The following is a 14,899-nucleotide window of genomic DNA, read 5'->3' as shown; positions in this document are numbered from 1 at the left end:
TTACATTTGTAATACATTAACTCTCTCTCTCTCTCTCTCTCTCTCTCTCTCTCTCTCTCTCTCTCTCTCTCTTCACAAAAACCTTTCCTGTGGCAAGAGTGCACAGGTGAACGTTACTGGTCCATTTTTGCAGCCTATATAGTTCACCTACACAAACACACTACCACATTTTCTCTATATTGTCAGGATGGTTCCACAAACATGGAGGTTACTACCAAACTATTGGTAAATATCGCTGTCATCGGAGGAGACTGCAAGCCCTTGTTGCAGAAAAATGACCATGTTTCATGGCTTACCAGACCTAGAATTTCTGTTAGTAAAACAGAGTGAGCATCTGATTGTTTCTCTATTCCACTCCCAATCAAAAATAGAATCAAACCAATGGTCAGAATCTTTAAACAACAGATATAGAAGACCATCACACAGTTGTCAATCGAAACATTAATCCTAAGCAATAAATGGAAAAAAATATCAGTTGAAATGTTACATGGGCAGCCTCACCATACACTGATAGTTCTGTTTTGGTTAACACCATGGAGCCCTAACTCAGTCCGTACCCAGGAAATACTGTGTCGATGGAAATGTGTGAACCCACACCTTCAGGCAGAAGAAAGGAAAGATACACTCTCCACAACCATTGGCCAAAGAGGACAACAGAAACATTTCGTCACTGCTAAAGGCAGCCACCTCGGCCACCACGAAAACCAACTGTATCCCAGGTGGCTGGGCCAACAGCAGCCAACATACCAACTACCTGACACATTTATGGGGCACACTGCAACCGCAACTGCAGGTCCTTCCATCATAAAAACACCAACTGTAGTAAGCCCCACCTCACTCCATGTAACCCTGAACACCAACTACTATTTAATGTAACATAGAGTGACTGATGATTAAAATCAAGCTGGCAGCAGCTATCTCAGCAGCCAAATCAGCGCCATTCCCTGTGGCCTAGAGTGACTGATGATTAAAATCAAGCTGCCAGCAGCTATCTCAGCAGCCAAATCAGCACCATTCCCTGTGGCCTAAGAGGCCCGGCCATCTCTGGCCATCAAGATAGCAGCTACCCACATTTGGAAGGTCCAGCTTTGCTGGCCACAATGTCCATCATCCCTCTCCCTGTCCCTCTGCGATGGGTGAGCCCGCACATGGTCAGACATCTTCCACAAATTAAAATGAGAATGCATACCTCTTATCTACCATCTAGATTCATACGACATGCCACAAACAGCTGGCACTTCAATCCTGCAGCTGTTGCAACACAGTATGCTAATGGCACACAAGCAGTACATGTCACAGAAGAAGTACATGTGAGTTAATCCCATGGCCTGTTGACTGTCATTAAGGGGTGATCACCTTCCTCTGAAACGGTCTTTTAACTACATTGTGGTGAGTCGTCTTTTATGTTTTATTACATATATGCATGTCATTGAAACAGGATCACTCAGTGATTATGATATTACATTTAAATCAGTTTACGGAGAGTATGATAATCTGCACTAGACTCTCTGATGCAGTACACAGCTTGAGCACATACGAGATAAATCATCATTGTACAACAACACTATCATATCCAACTTACACTGATATGCTGACAGTATCAAGATCAACACAATTAACATCTACTGGTGGATCGTAGAGATCAAAAAATCTTGAATCCACTCCAATAAGGAATGGAAGTGGAGCATGAAGAACTTCTGCCAAACCAAGTGGACAAAGAGGTATATATGGACACTGCCACTTGAAAGGAAAAATTATCTGTAAAAAAAAAAAAAAAGTGAGAAGGTAGTAATGTTAGCAAGAAAAGAAACAAAATAATATCCTATTTATATATTTTACAATTATTTAGCACAAGACTGCAAATGAAATTGCATAGCACATACCATAGAAATCGCTTCAGCTACTGCTGTTAATACATCAGGCCTAAGAGAATGCACCAAAAGTTTCTGTTCTGTTAGTGCCAACAGCAAAACAAGAAGGCAATTATCAGGTCCCAGGCTCATCAAAAGTTCTCTAAATCCTGCACCACTGAAAAATAATATTTAAGTTGAAGAATACGTGATGCTTTTCAAAAGAGTAAACATATACATAAATAAGCAACCATAATACTGAAGTCTGCTACCATACCTTCTGGGAAGTGGAAGATCTTCTGGCTGTGTCAGTACAAGACGGTCAGAAGCTGAAAGCTGTATCAGAATTCGTGGCCTCTGAGGGGATGGAAATGGAATGTCTTCCAAGAAATATGATATGTACCTAAACATATTTCAATTAATATAAATACAATATATTCCTACTTAACAAGCAAAAATAGAGAAATAAGTGCTTATAGATAATAACAACATTTCTAGATTCATCTGGGAAATTAAAAGAAAAATGTTAGAGGAAATGAAAACTGTAGGGATGTATTAGGAATGGCACACAGTATTCGAGGGCAAGCTGCAGCTCATAAGGAAATCAATAAAAAAAAGTCTGCCAGGATCAAGGTAAGTATAAACAATGCATTAAGTAATGGCACACAACTGCTTATCATAATTTTTTTACTCATTGTATGAAAATATGAAATATCTAAAAGAAAGGAATTTATTGTAATGTAGACAAAACGTAAGAAAAAACATCATTGCTGTTGGTAATTCTGATACTACACTGTCGTATCGGCCGCCGCACAGCAGCCGTCAACTCGGTGCGGCGTGCTACAACACGCGCAGCACACAGCGAGTACCGCTGGTGCCGCACACGATGTCAACAACTGGCGCAAGTGAACGCGTTGTCGCGAGGTTAGCAGCAGCGTACACACCACTATCGATACTGATTACCCTGGCGGCACTGCCCTTGCCACCAGAGTGAGCAACCGTATAAGGGCGCCATCTACCAACACACTGATTGACCGGACCTGCAGATTTAAGCGAGCTCCCTGAGCCTGTTTAACCAGTTCCGGCTGCTGGATTCACGACGACTGAACCGTACTGTTGCCTCCCTGGCTGGAAACTTGCGATGCGTCGGTATCGACTGGTTGGCAGTGTTTTGGACTTGTATTCTCTACTAGTGACTCTGATTTCTCCTTGGCGCTACAGCCAGCGAAGTGTTGTGTAGTCGAACTTAAGTTTTGTTTTGAGTGACAGAAGGTCAAATAAATTTGGTTATCACGGAATATTTGTTGTGTTATAGTGCGGACATAACACAACATACACAACTACTGTACACATATTGCTGAAACAATCTGCCCATCTTGTGGCTCTGTACTACAGTGTGCTCTCTTATTCAGCATGAATTTTCTGTTCATATTTGGCACCTCGCCTAATAAAGAAATAAAAAAATAAAGGAATGTGGCTAACGAAGTCACATATCAGCATGTATCTTTAATCAGAATTTTTTAAATTTGTTTAAATCACCTCTGAAACATATCTTGGGACCTTATTCAGTCCTCCAAGGCATTGATTCCCACTATGTCCTTGACTATCACCTCTGCCATGGCAGCTATCTATGCATAGAGATGGCTTCACCATATCCCTCCAAAGGGAAGAGGAATGAATGTCCTTGGCTGTTGCCTATGCCATGGCCACTGTTTACACACAGAGATCGGTCAAAAGGAAGAGCAGTGCAGTGGAAGGCTGGTGCCTCATGACCCAGCACACATGCCACACAGCATTGCCCTGCAGGTTGCTGCCATGCCAGATGCCTGCAGCTGATGCTGCTCCACTGCACTGAGACATTAGCTGCAGTAGTGAGGGTGCTACGATCACTGGACACAGCTGGCTCTTCTCACATCTGTGAAGACCTGTGATGCCAGCCACTTCCTGGTATCCATACTCCAGGTGGCCTTTATAGGACAGCTGCCTGCAGCTCTTCTGCAGTCTGAATATCTGTTAAATGTTTATTTGACAATACAATAGTCAAGCCACAGTCATGGAACTGTGACTGTGGTTTCACTATGGTAGTGTCAAATAAACATTTAACTTACTTTATTGTCACACTCCTCTACAACAATTATGTTGGAATATAGAACTCTGAATAGGAGTCTGACGCCAAATCTAAAAGCAATCGTGAATTCGATTGATGTATGATGAGTCTCCGGTACTGCGCATCAAGATCAGGACTAGGCCTAGGACTATGCCACAGCAACAACAGATTGTTACACTGACCAATTCCTACCAAGCCTACGGAAGTGTAACCTATGGTGACAAACTGTGTGCTTTCTCTCGCGTCTTCCTGGGACTGTGTTTGATAGAGTGACAATTCTTCTATCAGGTCAAGAAAATTATTACATTTTTGTCATAGAGAATAGGTTTTCTGATGTTCATATTTCTTGTGATTCTTCATAGAAATAAACTTCCATTGGTCAATGCTACTCGGGTAACTTTTAGTTTTCTCTGAGCACCATCTCACAATGGATACTTTAGTGGGTGGCAAGGGTAAACTTTTCAGGACACCCTTGTCTTTGGAACTTCCTTCCAGTATCTGTGCTCAACCAGGTCCCCTTCTCTCAGCATTTGTGTGTTTCCACATATGTTCTTCTAATGCTCTTCAGGTCTCTTTTCACTTACTCTTTCCCCATGGCTCCTTCTGTGCCAGAACATTTGCTTATCTCTCTTGCAATTTCATAATGTTTATTGTAACTTATTCTCATTTTGAGACTGACAATTCAATAACAGCTTTCTGACTACTCTGCTGCTACCCACTACTTCCCTACACTTACCCTTCAATTCCAGTTGCCAAACTACTCTACCCCCAATGCTTCCGAAACTGCTCTTTAACAGACAGTGTAATTTGTGTGTGTGTGTGTGTGTGTGTGTGTGTGAGAGAGAGAGAGAGAGAGAGAGAGAGAGAGAGAGAGAGAGAGAGAGAGAGAGAGAGAGAGAGAGAGAGAGACTGACTACAAAAAGCTAACAATGTAAGAGTCAGGGTGAGTTCCTGATCAGTTACATTTCTCCATGTCACACCAATCAGTCTGCTGACATTGAGTGACTGCCTTTCCTTATTTTTGTCTGTTTCCAACAACAGAAAAATTTCTGGGTTTTCTGTGGATTTCCCAGTTAAAAATACACTTTTCCTGGGTGAAAATACAAATTTTTCTGGCTAAAAATATACATTTTCCCGGGTGAAAATACATTTTTTCCATGTTCAAGTGATAGTATACTTCCCCTCGGAATTGTAAAATGTATCAATCTTTTGAATGTTAAAATTTTTACTCAGCAGCTTAGAACTTCTCAGCCATTTAGGGAACGACTGGTTGGTTGGTTGGTTGGTTGGTTGGTTGGTTGGTTGGTTGATTGATTTGTTTGGGGTATAAAGGGTCATCAGTCCCTTATTCCTGACGCGAGCAAGGCTCAAGGTACAAAAAAACCCAATGTATGTTTGAGAAAGTAAAAGGGGGAAAAGGAATGGGGAACCACACCTAAAAAGAAAACGAATGGAACGAACAAAAAAATGGGGAAAACTTACACCACAAGGAAAAGTAGAAGAAGGTATTAAAACCATAGAGCACATGGTCTGGGCTGGCTGATTACAATAATAAAAGAGGATGAGCCAGCCACTTTGCAACACATTAAAATGTCCACCCCAATAAGTCAAGGCGAACACATGTAGGGAAAAGACGACCACCAAGACAAACAAATGCAAAGAAAGTCCGACAGAGTTAAAACGGAGGGAGGGTGGTGGACTCAGAGAGAAGGCTAAATGCCCACCCTTAGATGGTACGATAAAAAAACCCATCACGAATAAAATATAAAACTAAATCTGCTGTTGAGGCATTGTCGCCCAACACCGAACATACGGTGCTGGGAAGGTTAAAAGTCCGCTGCAGAGGGGCTAAAGGTGGGCAGTCCAGCAAGATGCGGACGACAGTCATATGTGAGCCACAGTGATACCGAGATGGGTCTTCGTGACAGAGGAGGTAGTCATGTATAGCCAATATGGAGCTGTCAGAGAACCACAGCGTCCATGCAAGAGACCCACATGGAGGACTCCACACAGTCTTAGTCTTCTTAGTGGCATGCAGTTTGTTGTGCGTACTGAGATTATGCCATTCTGCCTCCCAAAGCTGAAAAACCCTGCAGCGTAATAATTATCGCAGGTCAGTTACGGGGATGCCAATCTCCAGAAGCGGTTTCAGAGTAGCCTGTTGGCACGTTCATTTCCTGGGATTCTGGCGTGGCCTGGGGTCCACACAAACACCACGGAATGACTGAACCATTCCAGGGTGTAGATGGACTCCTGGATGGTTGCTACCAAAGGATGGCAGGAGTAGCACTGGTCGATAGCTCGTAGGCTGCTCAAGGAGTCAGTACAGAGAAGAAATGACTTGCCAGGGCATGAGTGGATGCCCTCAAGAGCACGAGCAATGGCTGCCAGCTCTGCAGTGAAAACACTCAGCCATCTGGCAAGGAGAGTTGTTCAATATGTCCTCCATGAACATACGCGAAACCAACATGACCATCAGCCATCGAGCCGTTGGTGTAAACCACTTCATGGTCCCGGTACATGTCAAGAATTGAGAGGAAATGACAGCAGAGAGCTGTGGGGTTAACTGAGTCCTTAGAACCATGTGAAAGGTCCAGACGGATCTACGGCCTAGGTGTACACCATAGAGGTGTACGTGAGTGGTCGTCGAGCATTAGTGAAACTAAACTTCTAATTGTTGTTGTTTATAGGTCCCCTAACTCCGACTTCAGAGCATTTCTGCTCAAGCTAGAGTGGGTTCTTGATTCACTTTTTGGGAAGTTCCAGAAACTAATTATATGTGGTGACTTCAACATAAATTTTGTATATGATGATCCAAGAAAAATGATGTTGATAGATCTAAATTCATATTATCTGATGCAGACTGTGTTTTAACCAACTTCGGTGCAGGGGAACAGTAGCACAGCCATAGACACTATATTTATTCATTCTTCATTATTAGATGGGCATTCTGTTAGTAAAAGCATGAATGGCCTTTCAGACCATGATGCACAAATTTTAACACTAAAAGGCTTTTGTACTCAAACCAATGTCATATTTAATTACAAACTACGTAGGAAAGTTAATCCAACAGCAATAGAGAGTTTTTTAAACCTTGTCAAGGAACAAGAGTGGCAGGATGTTTATAGTGCCAATAACATAGATGATAAATACAATGCTTTTCTTAACACATTTCTCATGCTCTTTGAGAGTTGCTTTCCACTAGAACATTCTAAATGGGGTACTAGTAGTAATGGGCTGCCTGGGGTGGCTGACTAGTGGGATAAGGATATCATGTAGAACAAAGCAGGAATTATATCAAAATGTTAGAAGTTGTCACAATCAAGCTACAATAGCCCATTACAAACAGTATTGTAGGGTGCTTAAAATGTTATTAGGAAGGCAGAGAGTATGTGGTACGCAAATAGGATAGCTAAGTTCACAGGATAAAATTAATACAATATGGTCAGTTGTGAAGGAAGGTTAGGTTAGTGTTTAACATCCCGTCGACAACGAGGTCATTAGAGACGGGGCGCAAGCTCGGGTTAGGGAAGGATTGGGAAGGAAATCGGCCGTGCCCTTTCAAAGGAACCATCCCTGCATTTGCCTGAAACGATTTAGGGAAATCACGGAAAACCTAAATCAGGATGGCTGGAGACGGGATTGAACAGTCGTCCTCCCAAATGCGAGTCCAGTGTGCTACCACTGCGCCACCTCGCTCGGTGTTGTGAAGGAAGTGTCTGGTCAGCAGCACAAGGTCGACGATATCAAGTCAGTTCGCAGTAAAAATATTTCTGTTACTGATAAATCAGTATTCAACAATCTTTTCTAAGCATTGCTGGTGAATTAAATAAAAATTTAGTTTCTACAGGAAATCATAACTTTCTTGGCAAAAGCCTTTCCGAGGTTGATGTCTCAAATACTCCTCTGTGATACAGACAAGAGGGAGATTGAGTCAATAATTAAATCACTGAAGATTAAGGACTCTTATAGTTATGATGGAGTGTCTAGCAGAATATTAAAGTACTGTTCTGCATGTTAGCCCTGTATTTAGCCATATTTGTAATTTTTCCTTTAGGAATGGTCAGTTTCCTGAGTGATTGAAGTACTCAGTAACAAAGCCACCTTATAAAAAGGGAGAAAGGGACAATGCAGATAATTTTAGACCTATTTCTATACCATCAGTGTTTGCAAAAGTTATTGAAAAGGTTGTGTATGTAAGGTTAATTGATCATTTTATATCACATGATTTGCTATCAAATGTACAGTTCGGCTTTAGAAGTCGTTTAACAACTGAAAATGCTATATTCTCTTTTCTCTATGAGGTACTGGATGGGCTAAACAAAAGGTTATGAACGCTTGGCATATTTTTTGATTTAACTAAGGCATTTGATTGTGTTGATCAAAAAATATTGCTCCAAAAGCTGGACCATTACGGAATACGGGGAGTAGTTCACAATTGGTTCAACTCTTACTTTAGCAACAGGCAGTGAAAGGGCATTATTCACAATGCTGATAACGGCTGTGATGTGGGGTCTGAGTGGGGTACTGTCAAGTGGGGGGTGCCCCAGGGACCAATGTTGGGGCCACTCCTGTTCCTTATTTATATAAATGGAAGCTCAGAGGGCCCACTGTTCACGGCACAGAGTGTGGTATGACTGGTACTTGTGACAGTGATGGTAATGTAGCTGCAGCATATATGGATGTCAACCGAACGGGGGGGTAATCGTTCAAATTTACGTTTACCCTCTTGGTAAGACAACTGGTCCAGGGTCTTGTACTCCATGATTTTCCACTCCTTTTGGAGTACTGTGCAGTCTGGCGAGCAGGGGGAGTGCTGCTCTCCACAGTTGATACAAGAGGGAGGAGGTGCACATAGAGTATCTGGATGCAGCAGACGTCTGCAGTCACAACATGTGGCGCTGGAAGTGCAGCGGGAAGATGTGTGCCAGAGTTTCCAGCACTTAAAGCACTGCATAAGGGGAGGGACATATGGTTTAAAGCCACAGTGGTAAACTATCACCTTGACCTTTGCAGGCATGGAATCACCCTCAAAGGCCAAGATGAAGGCACTGGCAACAACATTATTGTCTTTGGGTCCCCTCTAAATGCACCGGATGAAATGAACACCCCGCCATTCTAGATTGGCACGGAGCTCATCGTCAGACTGCAAGAGGAGGTCGCAATGGAAAAGAAACTCTTGGACCATACTGAGGCTTTTATGGGGAGTGATGGAAACAGGAATATCACCCAGCCAGTCATAAACGAGTAACACCTGGGATCGGGCTGAGGATGGTGTCTAAATCAAGACTGCACTGTTTGGACAGCACTGTCACTTCCCCAAACTTATCGTCAAGATGTTCAACAAACAATTGAGGCTTAGTAGGTACAAAGGAGTCCCCATCCATTCTGCTACAGACCAAATACTGAGGCAAATATGGCTCTCTTCTTTCTGTAGCACTAGTTCCTTCCATGGTGTAGCAAGGGAGGGAAACGATTTAGGGCCATATCTGTCAGCACTGAACTCGATCTTGCCCTTCTTAAAGACTACTGGTGCCGTATGGTCACCAGCAAGAGATGATTTAGTCTGCTTCATTGTGGGTCATCCGCCCTGATGCCACCCACTCCGCTCATGGGCTCTCCCCATGGGCACCACCCAGCCACAGCAAAGGCCACATGGCATGATGGCCACTGCCGGGAGTCCTGATGCCCCAGGAAGACAGGCATCTACTCCTTGGCATACGTGTGGAGTTTACAGCTCAGGCATCAGCAGTGCGATCCCTGTGCTGTCAGGGTACTACCCGCATATAGGTAAGGGTACTACCCGCATATAGGTACATGATGGCCCCACCACAACAGACTGGTTACCGTGCTGGATATTGGGTGCAGAGGAATCCAATATTGTCATGGGGGCGAGTGAGGACAGGAGGCAACGGAAGAAAACGACCTACCCCGGGAAGTGTCCTCACCCAAGTAATTGAATTGCAGGTGGAGATTCAAAGTCATGACAAGAGGTTCAGGAGATCAAATCTAAGGGCACAATAGATAACTCATGCACCATGTAAGGCGTCCTTCCCCAAATGGCCCGCACTTCTGCAGAATTTGGAAAGTGGCAGGTCAAACCATAAAATGGGACCTGAACTTACAGGGTCAAAAAGTGCAAGAGTCCTTTTAGTCACCTCTTATGAAAGGCATGGATACCTCAGGCCTATTCTAACCCCCGGACCCCCAAGGGGGTCATTTAGTAACCAAAACCCAGCAAAGAAACAATGCATATTGGAAAGAACTTTTATGCGCAACAACATGTACGCTGCATATTTTCATATTGTGAAAGTATAAATACGAATCCCACAAAACACAGCAAGCTAGCCTCCAATGCTGCTGCTCACAGTGTGGTTTCAATTGTCCAAGACTGCAGTCATGTGAGAGAGTTGTGTTTGCATTTGCGCGTGTGTCGCCTATTTTTGATGAAGGCCTTACTGCTGAACGCTTTATTTGTGACAGTCTTTTTGTTGTGGCTATCTGTGATTCAGCATCTCTGCTATATGCTGAGTAGCAACTTTCCTTTTCATAACACAGATAAATGATGTATTCAGCCACCAATAGCAACATCACTGTTTAGTAGCACAAACACACAAATAGGAAAAGTTAATGGTTGAAATTAATATACATACAGTACAGCTACAAGAAAAGTTAAGCTTCCACATATAATACCGGTCTTTTTTGGGTGTATTACCCTTTAAGATGTATAAAATGCAAAAGAGCCAGTATAATTTTAAATAGTGACCCTTCTGGGCCTGAAATTTTTCTAAGTGGCTGGTCCTTAAATGTAACATAATTAATCTCACATAAAAGGAAATTTACTTTGAAAATAAAACTTCTCAAACCACTATTTGCATCTGCCAATGAGTGCCACAAAACAGGCGCTACTGCATATGTGCAGCTACAATGATGTAGGTAGCCAGTGCTTGATGTTTGCTCTGCTCATATGCCTTTTGTTGCATTTTTTCTGTGTACTGGAGCATCATGTGACACCGTTCAGCACTGTGGCATGTTTTTTGTAGGGTACATACAGAGTTATTGTCTTTAGGGCAACTGTTTTATCATATCCTATCTAGATTACGAATGCAAAATAAGAAAGCAGTCCTTGGCACATACTCATTTCGAAACTAGACTCTACATTATGTCATATTACATTATGTCATACAAGAAACAAGATATCACAGAATACTCCAAGAGCATCAAAATTTCATAAACCATACTAAAATGAATAATTCAGCTTAAAGCGCACATTCATATGTCCGATTCACAATGAAGTAGGTCCCTACCCGGCCTTAACCTTTTCAGTATGGTCTTCGCATTCCCAATTTCCTTGAAGTGTCAGTACTGTATTATTTCATGTTTGGTTCTTTATTAAGGCATAATGTCATATGTGGCAGAAATGAAAACCTGCACTAACAATTGAGTGAACAGTTGAAACTAGCCAATAGTGTGGAATGAAACACTTTGTTTAAAATAAACTGACTAGCTCTGAGGAAAAGATTACTGAAAGCCAAATTTCTTTAGCAAAATGACAAAAAAACTTCATTGTTCTGCAAGAGTATTAATGCTTGATTGCCAAGAATGCGGAAATAAAATAAATTCAGAAAACTGAAACTAATAACATATTTTGGTCTTCTGTAATTATGTGAACGTATTTTAAATCACTAGATAGCTCCCAGTCACAGAACACAATTTTGTTTTCATTTGAAGCAAGAGCTGTAAATGGAAAGAAAATAGCAAAAATCACAAAACATAAACACACCCCGCCCACCCCCACTACAACCCAGAATATTCTGTGCACATGCAAACCGGGCAGCTTGAGCACACCAGGAAAATTTTTCTAGCTAACATCTGCTTGCTTGCTGATACTGCTTTTTACAGCTGATAGTGACATTTCCAGTAGCCAAAAGTGGGAGAAGGTGCTGTTCATAAGTGACTGCAGCTCTGTGCATACGCATGAGCCCACTGGCAACTGCTCAAATGAACCTAATTTAAACAGTTGTGACATCACACTCATCAAAAGCAGTTTGTTATTACAAAGCATTGCATAGTCTTTATTGCTACTGGCAGACATTTTGCATGCATTATGCTTCATTAGTGTAAATGACGCAATTTTTTTTTTTGCCATGTAAATTTTATTTTTGTGTTGTTCTCTTGTTTATGTTTCATTGCTAAGTATTATTCTGCAGTAGCAGGTTAAAGTAAAATTCTTTGTTGGAATGTCAGTTCTAACCAGTCAAAATTACAAAAATTTAACTGAAAACTTAAGCAATGTAAAATTCCTGAAATTCTAAAAAATTTCTGGGTTTTTCCAGTTTTCTCCCAGGTGAAAAATTTCCAGGTTTTTCCCAAAGTTCTCAGTTGTCTGGGGGGGCATGTACACCCTAAACATGGCATGTAAAGAATTTTAGTATGGCACATAATAATAACTGTCAAGGGAAAAACACAGGATTTTTGCAAATGAGTTACTCTGCTTATCACTTTGGTCCATTCCATTACTGGACAATGGTATACAAATATGTTACCAAGTGTTTGATGCAGTACTGTACAGAGTGTATGCCATTAGTGACTAGTAATGTGAAACAGCACTTTTGAAACTTAACATATACTTCAGACTGAACATTTTCTGTTTTAGACTGGTAATTTTTTTGTCATCTGTTATCAGGTATAATTTTCAAACAAAAAAAGAACATTCAAATGTATTTTTTCTTTATAGTGTATTTAATGTAATTTGAAGTCAATGTCTAGCCAGAACTTACCTCTCAATGGGTACATTGTGAGAACCTTCACATGACATGTTGTAAAGGTACCCAAGAAATTTTTCAAATGTATCGAAGAATGGCCAATGTGATAGAAGACAGATACATTTATTGATATTCACAGTTTTCTGATCACCATCATTCAACTCCAGTTCTTCCTGTTGTTTTGAAGAAAGTGCATCCTTAGGAATTCTTTCATAGAAAGTTACTGCTGATCCATACACCTGAAACACAAGAAATGTCTATGTACTCATATTTGCAAACCTCTGATGTTAGAGGACTCTTCATTGAAGAAAAAGTGTTATAATTGTGAAATGTTTGTTCTTTCTCACTGCTACATCAACCCTTTTCAACTCTTGCATGATGCTACAAGATATTCTAACACACTCCATTTAAATATATTTTAACTAGAAAACCTCAGAAATTCAGACTAACCTTTTCAGCTGCATCTGAAACTGTAAGCACAAATGTAGAGAAAACAGGCCGTGGTTGAGTTGCTGAAACTGGCCAACATTCTATTGTAGAGCCCATAGGTAAGCAGAACATTGGCACAGATGGAGGGAATGGAAAATCTCGACGATCTGCATATGGATATCGAGACAAAATACCTGAAAAAGAACACCAGTTTCACTCCACTTTACAGTCTATTCCATGTCAGTACAACTCTCAAGAACAACAAATATATATCTGGGGCCATGAAATGAAAACGAGGCAGTTGGAAAAAAGTAAGTAAATTGTTTATTATTTCAGAAGTAATTGCCATAACTGTCAATACATTTATCCCACTGTGAAAAAAGCCTTCATGGGAAAAAAGTTAGCAGTTACATATAGAACCAGGATTGCACCCAGGCATGCAACTCTTCATCCAAAGCAAATTAACTGCCCTGAATGTTGTTCTTGAAAACAGTATTTGCATGGGGGAGATCAGGACTGTATGGATGATGTGTAAGGGCTTCCCTGTGAAACTTCTTCAGTGTAGTCTCAATAATTTGGCAACATGTGGGTGGGCATGATTCTGCAACAGAATGATGCTTTCTGTCAACAGTACCAGGTGTTTGGATTTGATGCAGTGCTTCCACTTATGCAAAAGTGCCCAAATATCACCATGTGTTAATTGTAGAGCTGTGTTCCAGAAAGTTAATGAACAGAGTGTTCTTGCAATGAAAGAAAAAGGTCATTATGACTTTCCCGAAGCTAGTGTGCCTTTTGTTTCAACTAAGGAGCAGGAGTTTCACTGGGAAGCCCTTACACATATTCTCCACTCCATACAGTCCTAATTCCCCCTCCTTTGATTTCGATATTTTTGGAGCCCTGAAGAAAAGCATTTGTAGATGTAAAGTTGCTTAGAACGAAGAGGTGCACACTTGTGTACAATCATTGTTCCATGGCAACCACAAATAATTTTGGCATTGACTCTCTTGTCTCAAAGTGGGATAAATGTAACAGTTATGGTGATTACTTCTCTACTGGGTCTGTATTCAGGGATATGACAGGAATATTCAGGGATATGGCAGGAATCCATATTTTAGAAGCAGACAGTATGGAGAGAAAGTCTGACAAACATGGGGTCTAAAATGCATACCATAGGAGCTATGAGCACTTGTTCAGTGGAAGAGATGTGTTACACAGTATATGAATGATTTAGCAGAAAGTGTCAGAAGCTCTTTCAGACTGTTTGCAGTTGATGCAGTTGTCTATCAAAAAAGTAACAATGCCACAAGACCATATTGATTTGAAAAAGCACCTGCAAAAGACTGATGAATGATCCAGTTTCTGCCAGTTGACCCTGAACGTGTTAACATATTGTGCATACATAATTTAGTGCCTCGAGAATTTCACGGTAAATTCTAGACACACTCGTATTTCACCATCTCGAACACATGATATTTTAAAGGTTTATGTGTGTGCAGGACGGGCACATGTTACGAGATGACTAAAGTTGTGGCGGTCTATCGGCGCTGACAAGTGGTGACCGCGCACGCCTTGGAAGCTGTACGTCCAGTACAAGGAGTAATCAAGGGCTATTCTTTGGCAGTGAAATAGTAGTGACTGTTGGGAACAAATGAAATACGTTTTATCTAGAGACTCATATACTCTGTCATTTGACTTGATAGGAGCAAGAACTGTTTTGACAAGGGTTATTGAAACCAAAAGAGTCTGTA

The 14,899-nt window shown here is 41.4% G+C and overlaps 1 protein-coding gene across 3 annotated transcripts in view; it reads right to left on the bottom strand.

Annotated features, from left to right (window-relative positions):
- Positions 1-14,899, bottom strand: part of LOC126412139 (DENN domain-containing protein Crag) — a 302,966-nt gene that overhangs the window by 249,775 nt on the left and 38,292 nt on the right. For all 3 annotated transcript variants that reach the window (XM_050081588.1, XM_050081589.1, XM_050081590.1), the window contains exons 5-9: positions 13,173-13,345; positions 12,738-12,961; positions 2,128-2,253; positions 1,884-2,028; positions 1,583-1,758 (exon numbers count right to left, since the gene is read on the bottom strand). In XM_050081588.1, the coding sequence (XP_049937545.1) occupies positions 1,583-1,758; positions 1,884-2,028; positions 2,128-2,253; positions 12,738-12,961; positions 13,173-13,345 (844 nt within the window). The remainder of the gene's footprint in view (positions 1-1,582; positions 1,759-1,883; positions 2,029-2,127; positions 2,254-12,737; positions 12,962-13,172; positions 13,346-14,899) is intronic.

Source organism: Schistocerca serialis, chromosome 7, assembly GCF_023864345.2.
Source record: "Schistocerca serialis cubense isolate TAMUIC-IGC-003099 chromosome 7, iqSchSeri2.2, whole genome shotgun sequence".
Taxonomy (NCBI): domain Eukaryota; kingdom Metazoa; phylum Arthropoda; class Insecta; order Orthoptera; family Acrididae; genus Schistocerca; species Schistocerca serialis.
This window is presented reverse-complemented; position numbering and strand designations above follow the sequence as displayed.